General features: G+C 36.7%; 2 protein-coding genes across 2 annotated transcripts; both read right to left on the bottom strand.

Moving 5' to 3' along the window:
* Positions 1-207: 207 nt before the first annotated feature.
* On the bottom strand, positions 208-1,231 carry LOC147395356 (uncharacterized). The gene has a single exon (XM_086452187.1). It carries the CDS (start codon positions 927-929, stop codon positions 432-434), a length of 498 nt encoding a protein of 165 aa, XP_086308313.1. The 5' UTR covers positions 930-1,231; the 3' UTR covers positions 208-431.
* Positions 1,232-7,054: 5,823 nt separating this feature from the next.
* Positions 7,055-8,276, bottom strand: LOC147395355 (caffeoylshikimate esterase-like). The gene has a single exon (XM_086451778.1). It carries the CDS (start codon positions 8,166-8,168, stop codon positions 7,182-7,184), a length of 987 nt encoding a protein of 328 aa, XP_086307904.1. The 5' UTR covers positions 8,169-8,276; the 3' UTR covers positions 7,055-7,181.
* Positions 8,277-9,988: the final 1,712 nt, after the last annotated feature.

Here is a 9,988-nt window from a genome sequence, read left to right as displayed (position 1 = left end):
AATAAAAAAATAAAAATTTGAAAGGAGGAGATTTGAGGAAGATTTGATGATTGAAAGGATGGTTCATGGGTCCTACCATAGAAATTATGGCCCTCAATCAGAACTGCAACCTCCCGAATCAATCCCCTTATATGTGTGTGGGTGTGAGAGAGAGAGAGAGAGAGAGACAAAAAAAAATTATTGTAGCAGAAGTGCATAACGCCAAGATTACGAAAACTACTACGAAATACAAATTAAACTAAAAAGAAATAATCGCTAATCTCTCATTCTAACTAAAGAAGAAGAAATTAAATATATTGGAGAGATCGAATCCTAATTTCAATAACAAATCATTGATGAATGCCTGCGAAATTTTCCAAAGGAATATAACAAATAATTGTCCCCAAGTTCAAATCCCTAAAAATATTTATAAAATATACCTAAATGTAACCTCATAGAAACGATCTCCTTGCAGCGTATCCGTACTCCGATTTTCTCATATTCTCTTGTCGTTTCTTGTAAACAAGAACTCCCAATCCAACAAGACCAGCAGCGACGATGGTTCCAATCACGATTCCTGCCTTTTTTCCACCACTCAATCCGCTTGAAGATCCTTTCGTTTCTTCATCACCAGTATTGTTGTCTTCGTGATTAATATCGCTAGGATCAAACGGTGATGGACTAGGCGATGATGAGGGAGATGAACCAGGAGCAGTTTGATCCGACGGTGGAGGCGCAGGCGGAGAGATCGAATCTGGTGAAGGTGGTTGAATCGACGGAGCAGATGCAGGAGCGTTGAAATCGTGAGATGGAGATGGTGAAATTGGCGAATCGGATCCGCTTTGTGGAGAAGGACCTGGTGACAATAAAGGCGGATCTGACGAAACAGCGAGATCTACAAGAAGAAGCACTAGAATCAAAGAGAAACACAGTCTAACGACTCTCGCCATTGCTACGATCTTCAAACGACCAGCAAATAATCAAAGATCAAATTGAATGGAAATCGTTCGAATTTCGAACTTGATTGAAGCAGATCTGGAGATTAAAATTATAAAACCCCAATAAACTTCGAACTTGTTTTGAAATAGTAGATCTGGAGATTTAAACCTTAATAAAGTTCGAAATTAGTGTAAGTTTGAGTTTGAAATTGAACTAAACTAAAAGTCCATCACGTAAATACGTGGAATCGAAATAAAAAAGGGGTTAAAAAGTAGCTTCGAATGAATCGAAAACAACGTGGTTCCGAAACCCTAGACGAACAAAACTATAATGCGAAATACAATTAGATCTTTACACGTGGTAGTACGGACAAGGAAAAGGAATTGACACCGTTGATGAAAGAGAATATAGTGGTAGAGAGAGAAGCGGAGAGAGAGAGAGAGATTGGATTGGAAAAAACTTCTAGAAATTTCAAACGAAGTGCAATCGTGGAGTGCGTTACACACTGCGTTCAACACTGTGCTGACGTAGTAGTGCACAATAACCATAGATTTCATTCCTCCAGATACCATTTTAGAAATCAACAGTTTGACACCTACGATGTAGGCAGTGCATCATTTTCCAATCCAAAAACGGTAAAAACACGATTCACTGTATTAAATGATAAATATGGGGTCACGATTCCTTTACTCCTAACACTATCAATTACTTGAGATTATTATCAAGATGAGTATCGCTGAAATTTGTGTAATCAAGATATTCTTAAATCTTAATCGTTGAATTTTGTGTTTAAAGAGTTGGGATTATGTATTTTTTTCATAAGTTATTGAAGAGATGATTGTTCATTGATATGAAAAATGGATGTATTACCAAAATAGTGATAAGATCATATATATATAGGGAAATGTTCAGCAACAAACATTTTGGCAAAACATTTTGAAAATATGGGTTATAGGTTTTGGAATGGGCTGATTTTTGGTGAGGATGATCTCTACAGGGAATAGATCATCATCACCAAAAATCAGCCCATTCCAAAACTTCTAACCTATCAAAAATGGTTTACAAAAAATGGACGGTCCACGATTTTTCAACCTGTTAACATGGGGCTAGAAGTTTTGGAATGGGCTGATTTTTGATGAGGATGATCTCCTCACCGTAGAGATCATCCTCACCAAAAATCAGCCCATTCCAAAACCTCTAACCCATGTTTTGAAAAATGTTTTGCCAAAATGTTTGTCAAAATGTTTGTTGCTGAAAGGGACCCATATAGGGAAATGTTCAGCAACAAACATTTTGACAAACATTTTGGCAAACATTTTTCAAAACATGGGTTATAGGTTTTGGAATGGGCTGATTTTTGGTGAGGATGATCTCTACAGGGAATAGATCATCATCACCAAAAATCAGCCCATTCCAAAACTTCTAACCTATCAAAAATGGTTTACAAAAAATGGACGGTCCACGATTTTTCAACCTGTTAACATGGGGCTAGAAGTTTTGGAATGGGCTGATTTTTGATGAGGATGATCTCCTCACCGTAGAGATCATCCTCACCAAAAATCAGCCCATTCCAAAACCTCTAACCCATGTTTTGAAAAATGTTTTGCCAAAATGTTTGTCAAAATGTTTGTTGCTGAAAGGGACCCCATATAGGGAAATGTTCAGCAACAAACATTTTGACAAACATTTTGGCAAAACATTTTTCAAAACATGGGTTATAGGTTTTGGAATGGGCTGATTTTTGGTGAGGATGATCTCTACAGGGAATAGATCATCATCACCAAAAATCAGCCCATTCCAAAACTTCTAACCTATCAAAAATGGTTTACAAAAAATGGACGGTCCACGATTTTTCAACCTGTTAACATGGGGCTAGAAGTTTTGTAGACTAAAGAAAATTACTTCATAGTTTTAGAACTTGAATCAATTTGACTATCCATGAGTCAGTTAAGTTGACAACTCCGGAATTGATTTATATATGTAAAATAAAAATATATTAAATTTTTTCAAATAGTATAATAAATAAAAGTTATTTTTCGTTGTCCATAAAAGTGTCATATATAGTTGAATGACTCGATCAAATTTTTATCCTGACTCAATACATTTTCATTCTAACTTGGCCAAGTGATGAGTTGATTCGATGATTTATCAAGTTGCTTGAAGATACTGCAATTAATGGTTGTAGTATGGGGCAGATGAAATCGATAAATATATTGATTGACAAGGGTTGTATAGTAATTGGTGCCATAACCTAAGAGCAAGGGTAGTGCTAGAATTTTATAGATAATAAAATAAAAAAATGTGGGGGCGATTAAGAGTTAACCTTTTTTTTTTTTTGGGCAATAGTGGCTGATTTTTTTTTATATGCCGCTGTTATCTTTTGAAATAGCTGATGAATCCATAGATTTCAAAAATTCTTGTGGGAGCAAGTGCCCCTACTGCTCCCATTGTAAATCCATCCTTACCTACAAGTTTAAATGCTAGTCTTTGTGTTGGTTCAACATGGCCCATCATTGACTTGGTGAAAAAAAAATGGGGGGGAAAAAATGAAGAAGGGTCCACCCATTGAATGGCATAAATAGATAGATTATTTCACAAGTACAAGTGAAGTGTTTGAAATTAAAGAATAATGGAAGGATAAAAAAATGGAAGAAGATTGTAACACCTAAAGTAGGTCCATCTATATTATAAAACACAATTCTAGACTAAGGTCCACTTTGCTCCAATTTTATTAGGATTAACATCCATTCAACTACAGTTTTGTGGGGATTAATTTTTTTTTATTTCTTTATTTTTTTTTTTCATCTCTTAAATTTTACATTCTTTCCTCTTCTCCTATTTTATTATTTTATCACTTTAACTTTTAATATTGTAAAGGATGCCCATGCCTAACTCTAGTTAATCTATAAAATAAAATAGACTAATATCAAAGACAATGGTATGGAATCTTTCCAAATTCCTTCAAAAGCTATGTTAAAGCATTGACTGACTAAATCCTCGAAATAAAATCATGAATTTTCAATCGATAATTGATTTTGTTGCTTAACACCAATAATTTCAAACTGGATCGAGTGGAAAAGTGTACCCACAGATAATAGGGTGATCGATGGATGGGGATTGGATTAGATTGATATGGATCAAATCCAATAAGAATTTAGAGATCAAGACCAGATCATGTCATTTGAACCTTCAAACCCAATATGATATAATATGTGTTTTTAGAATCTGTGGAGGATATTTCTTACTAGGAATTGAGGGATGATACATGGCATCAAGGGATTCGAGTTTGGTATGGATATACAAAGGTAAGCTTAGCGGAGAGTATGTAATATTTACGATATACGTCCCAATATCTCATTCTAAAGTTGGAGAACGGTAAAATCGATAAGGCAATCTAAAGGGATCCTAAGGTCTCATCTCTATATATAAATGGACAAATGAACTAAAAAGTATGAGTTTTCCCCCCTTCAAACTTTACTTTTTTTATTTTGGTACTAAATCGTTGACTTGGGCGTCAAAGTAGTGCGTTGCAAGCACACCTAGGAGAACGAGGAGAAGGGGTCGCAAGGTTGCATCACAGATCTCAAGGTAGGGCAAGTTTTTTGCATCTACAGAATCCAATCTACAAAAAAAAATTGGATTCAATATGATAATATTTGCAGACACCCCATTTTGGCACATGTCTCACTTGTCTAGTAATTAATTAATATTCTCTAAACTAATCTCATGCTTCTAAGACCTACCTTCAAGTAGAAAGATCCATCTATTATAAACATCAATTTACTCTTTTTTATTTATTTATTTTATAAAATCTCCATTCTTAGTAGAAATAACCAAAATACTTTTTGACAAGACTTACCCAACTCTCTAGCTGAATAATTTTTCAACCTAGAGAAAATCCATCCTTGGAAAACTTTCAGACATTTCTGAAACTCTTGAAACACCAATCAAATGCCTATATTAGGTTCCTTCCAAGTTAAAACCTACATTAAGGCATGGATCATATCCAGACCTAAGAAATACGCAACTAAATTCAATCAGGGGGCTCAAATCTCAATCCCAAAATTGCTAATCGATGCAAAAAAATATACCCTAAAGCCCAACAAAAACTTGGGAATAATCCAATCTAAGAAGAAAGTGAGGATGGAGACATGGTTCATCCAAAATCAATCTCGTAAATCTAAGAACTTCGCTGACCAAATGCTTCTCAAAGAAATCAAAACCATTCATCACAAGGTCTTCACAGTGAACCTTTAACTTTAGATTTGATAATACCCTAAGTCGGGTCTTAAGAGTATAAAATGTCGATGCGCACACCTTCCAATTAGCACCGAATGTAACAAATAGTTCGAACACAATGTCACACTGACACATGGTAGAAAAAAGTTTATACTTCTTAGGGTTTTATTTTTTAATATGATTTAGATTGGATGGCATGGAATACAACCAAGGTTTTATATAAACTATATATCAATTACTCGAGCAATGCAAAGAAAGGAAAAACCTTGTGAGTCTGCAAAGATTTCTATTGACTTGATATTCAAAGTGTAACTGAAAAGCTAGAGCAAAAATCAAAGAATTAGAAGACTGGATGATTGAAGATTGTGAAATAGTATTGAGTTGTTGGAGAGGTAATTCAGATCTTTCCTTCAACAACTCGTTTTTCAACTTTGATGGTGTCTCTTCACTCCTCCAACCGTCTGGTAGCACTGGTGTGGTACCAGACAAGAATCCTCCGATGCCCAAATAAAATCATAATCAATATAAACCAATAAATAAGCTCTCAATTGGCACCTCTGAAAAAAAGATTCCTTCAATGATCTCTCCCTCTTATATATGGTTTCCCTGTGATCCCTAGATTTTGGGGACCCTCTCCTTGATCTCCCAAATCTTCTGATCATCTGATTGAAAATTCTCTTTAAGAAGGAATTCAAACCGATTTAGAAAGAACGTAATTGATTTTACCAAAATATTCTTAGATTCTCGGGATCTTTCTCTTATCTTTGCAGGATGAGAGATAGACTCAGATCTGCACGCACTCAGCCTTGGCCTGCCTACCATTCAGACCAGGTAGGAGTAGATATTAACTCTGACATGCATTTGGACAAAGCTAATTTATGGACTTACTCGGTTGTTGTTGAGTTGTAGATCCTGTTAGTAGGGGCACAACTCGGGTCAATTTCGTTCGATTTTAGGTCAAATTGGAACTGAACCAACATAGGGGTTCGATTCTATACAAGTTGATCCAAGAACCAAACCAAATTGATCGACTCTCCATTTTTGTAATCGGCTTCGAACTGCAACTTATTCCAAACAAGAACCAAACCACCCCAAAAGCTATCGATTTGGTTCGATTCTCGGTTTGAAGCCGACCAAGTTGCACCCCTACCTATTATGCACCACTTGCTTTAACCAGACTCTCCTATAATATGTCGTGACTCATGTTCAGATCAGGACACGTGTAGGGTTCATATAGCTTACAATTTTTACCCTCTATAGTTGTCAATGGGCGAATTTTGATTCAGGCTTGGTTGAGCCCTAACCCTGTTCAAAAGATATGGGTTGGACCTTAAGTTGGCTAAGCCTGAACCTGATCCTAATAGGCCTAGGCCAGGTTTGATTGATTTTCAGATTTTATACAAAAAATTTAAATATATATATGAGTCGTGATATGAGAGTAATTTCAAATATATTGCCATGCCAACTTTTACTAATGCCAAGCCAATTCCTATGTAAATCACCAACAATTGCAGACGGTTGGTGTGGCAATAGCAGCTCTTTTTATCATTATTCTTAAAATATATGTAATTTCAAAATCATTTGGAGCCATCTTATTTTATTTTTTAACAAAATAGGGAGTCCAATCTCCATCCTAATTGAAAATATGTTTAGATATTAGAGTAAACTGGTTATTTAATAAATTTTTTTAGCTATTTTTTCTATAAGAAAATAGCTCATAATATTGTGGCCCGGCCAATGACTACTTGTCCTAACTCAACACATATTTACCGAGATGGAAAACATTGAACCCAACCTTAGCTTTTTCCAAGTGGGCTTAGTGAGCCGGCTTGACACCCCCAATTAACATTAAGACAACCTACATTTCCCAATTATGGCTTTTTTTTCTATCTTCTAATTCATAATATTTCATTAATTTATATAATATAATAATGTTTTAAACAGCTTAAGTTAAATCGACACCTTACGTGTCACTTCGATGCAACCGAAGCACAAACAACAGCACCTCCTCCTCCACCAACGGATCAAGCATCAACAGAGATGGCGGCTCGCTCGGCTCGTTCTCGAAGCCACTCCACAACCTCTCCAAAAACCAACTCCACGTTCTCCTCAGGTTCACCAACCAACTGATGCCACATACCAGGAAACACACGAATCGTTTTATCCTTACTAGCCGCGCGCCGATACAGCTCCTCCGCAAGAGCCGGATCACACACCACGTCATCACCACCATGAACTATCAGAAACGGCACTGTAACTTCTTCGAATCTCCCTTGCACTTCCCTACACACCCTCATCAGCTCCAGCGCAGTCGCGGCGCGAGGTCGAGCTGCCCTGCGCCTTGGGCTAGCCGTAGCTAGCCGTCTCTTCCAATCCACTTTAAACGAAACCTGTGGTATTGATCCACGAGTGGGGACCATTTCCCACGTGGGAGCTAACCAAGCGACGATGGACAAGAAATGCTCCAACGGCCATGGAGGTTTGAATTTGGGGCTTATTCCACACATGGCGCCGTTTAGCACTAATCCGTCCCAGGGTTTGCTGGGCCCACCACGGAGATGGATCAGAAGCGCAATCGCTCCACCGAGTGACTCAGCGTAGAGAAACGATGGGAGTAGAGGGTATTTGGATCGGAACGATTCGAAGAACGAGATACAGTCGTCTACAACAGGGTTCATGTCAGGGATGTGAGTCATCAAGCCATCTAAGCCTTCGGAGAATCCATGGCCCTGGTGATCAATCGCACACGTGGCGAAACCAGATTTGGAGAGATGGATCGCGGTGAGTTGGACGAACCAGCTTGACTCGCCCGTGAAGCCATGGATTAGGGCAACGATGCCGATAATTTTGGTTGGGGGGAGTGGAGTCCAAGATTGGGTGAAGAGCTTTAGGCCTCTTGAATTGGTGATGACCTCGGTGGAGTGAGTGACTGAGTGGCGAGTGTAGAACTCGGAAGGCGAGAGCGAGCCGAACGGGCTCTGATCGTTTGCTTCTGCTATGGGATGCACCATTTTTCTCCTATAATGCGGTGTGAGCGATAAACGCCGCACCGGTTACAGAGGAAGATAATCTTTGGAGGGGTAGTTGAAACTGAAAACACACACACACACACACACACACACACACACACAAAAAGGTAGGTTTTGTGATTGGAGAAATATATGTTAATGAACATTTGAGTACCCTAATCTTCTCAAATTAGTTACACACCCCTTGACCTTGTTTTAGTTTGTAAACTAACCTTAAATAACCTAAATACCCCTATCTTCACCTCTAATTAAAAAAGACTCTTGATAATCTAACGTTCTTTTTAGACACCCCATGTACGTCCTCCTCACAAAATCATAGATCCTTTGCTTCGAGATACACAAGAAAACAATTTATGGTATTGTAACTGCTAGTTCAGGGAGCCAATGGGGGCATCTAAAAAAAGAACATCAAATTATCATTAATCTTTAAAAAAAAATTTATTTATTTAAGATTTAGAATGGTGTCACATTTGGCTAAGGGTTTAAAGGACATCGGGCCCAAAAACAAGCAATGAAAGCAGCCCTATGTATTTTAAATCCAAATAATATGTGTCATGTAGACATTGTTGGTTGTTATAGGAAGCGAAACTGATCTTAACGCTTATTTTTATCCCAAAATCAATCATTATCAATCTCTAGGTTCTTTTTTTTTTTCTTTTCTTCTTCTACCCTAAGATTTTATCTCTTTCAATGTTCAAACCTGGATTTTTATTTTATTTTATTGGGTAGAATATAAGACATTTGGAAAAAATGAGGATTTTTTTTACTCATTAAAACGAAGGGGTATTTAGGTCATCATCATGTTAGTCTTCTAAGTAGTCTTAGGACAAGGGTACATGTTAACAATTTGAAAATATAAGGGTTCGTCGATTATGATTCTAGTCCGTTCGATCATAGCGGCTAACGGTTCTTGAATCAATCTCTATGATAGTTTGACAAATGCCAACCATCACGGTCTAACCGTACATGTAATATCTTAACCACGTGTACGGCATATTGTGATTTTTCACCAACAGATACCAACCGTTATTAATGCGTGTCACTCACATACACCCGGTCATGGAAATTCAAGCATCAAACAAGTAACTCATTGATGGGAAAAAAAATTAGAAATTGAACATCAACAACCTCTTCACTTTTATGTTTTGAAACTCATGACATGCATCCCTTGACCTCAGTCTTCTGAATAGACTAAAGGGCAAAACCTCAGTTTTTTCTCCTCCAAAACTAATCATCTTCACGCCCTCAACCTTTAAGATAATTTTAATCTGTTCAATATTATTTTCATCAGTCATTTTCTATCTGGTCCTTTTATAAAATATCTTAAATTTTTCTATCCAAAATTTCATCATTTTATATTTTCTCTAAAATTATATCTTTACTTTAAGATTTGAATGTTAAAGACATGAAGTGGATACAATCTTAAGATAAATGATGAAGATTAAAGTTTTTATTCAATGAAGTTGAAAATGATTGATTTTTTAAGAAAAAAAATCTAGATTTTTAGCTGGAGATTAAAAATGGAGGTATTAAAATTTTTTTCCCTTAATCTATTTAAAAGAATGAGGTCAATGGATGCCATCAATGAAAAAACAAAGGGAGTAGAATCTCTAATATTCAGCAAAATTTAGAGGTATGTCTAAATCACCTTAAATTAAATTGGGATTGTGTTAACGTGTGCCTTTGGGATACAAGGTAAAGAACAATAAATCCACTTCAGAAATTGGAATATGAGGGTATTTTGATAAAACAAAAAAAAAAATTCAAGGTCATTTTCAAATCAAAATCCAATCTCCAAAAGT

This window comes from Akebia trifoliata, chromosome 8, assembly GCF_017979445.1.
Source record: "Akebia trifoliata isolate Shusen 1 chromosome 8, ASM1797944v1, whole genome shotgun sequence".
In the NCBI taxonomy this organism is placed as follows: domain Eukaryota; kingdom Viridiplantae; phylum Streptophyta; class Magnoliopsida; order Ranunculales; family Lardizabalaceae; genus Akebia; species Akebia trifoliata.
The sequence above is the reverse complement of the archived record's forward strand: the minus strand, read 5'-3'. Positions and strand labels throughout refer to the sequence as shown.

Excerpts from the sequence above, each read along its gene's own strand:
- LOC147395356 (XM_086452187.1), bottom strand. The coding sequence starts at position 929 with ATGGCGAGAGTCGTTAGACTGTGTTTCTCTTTGATTCTAGTGCTTCTT.
- LOC147395355 (XM_086451778.1), bottom strand. The coding sequence starts at position 8,168 with ATGGTGCATCCCATAGCAGAAGCAAACGATCAGAGCCCGTTCGGCTCG.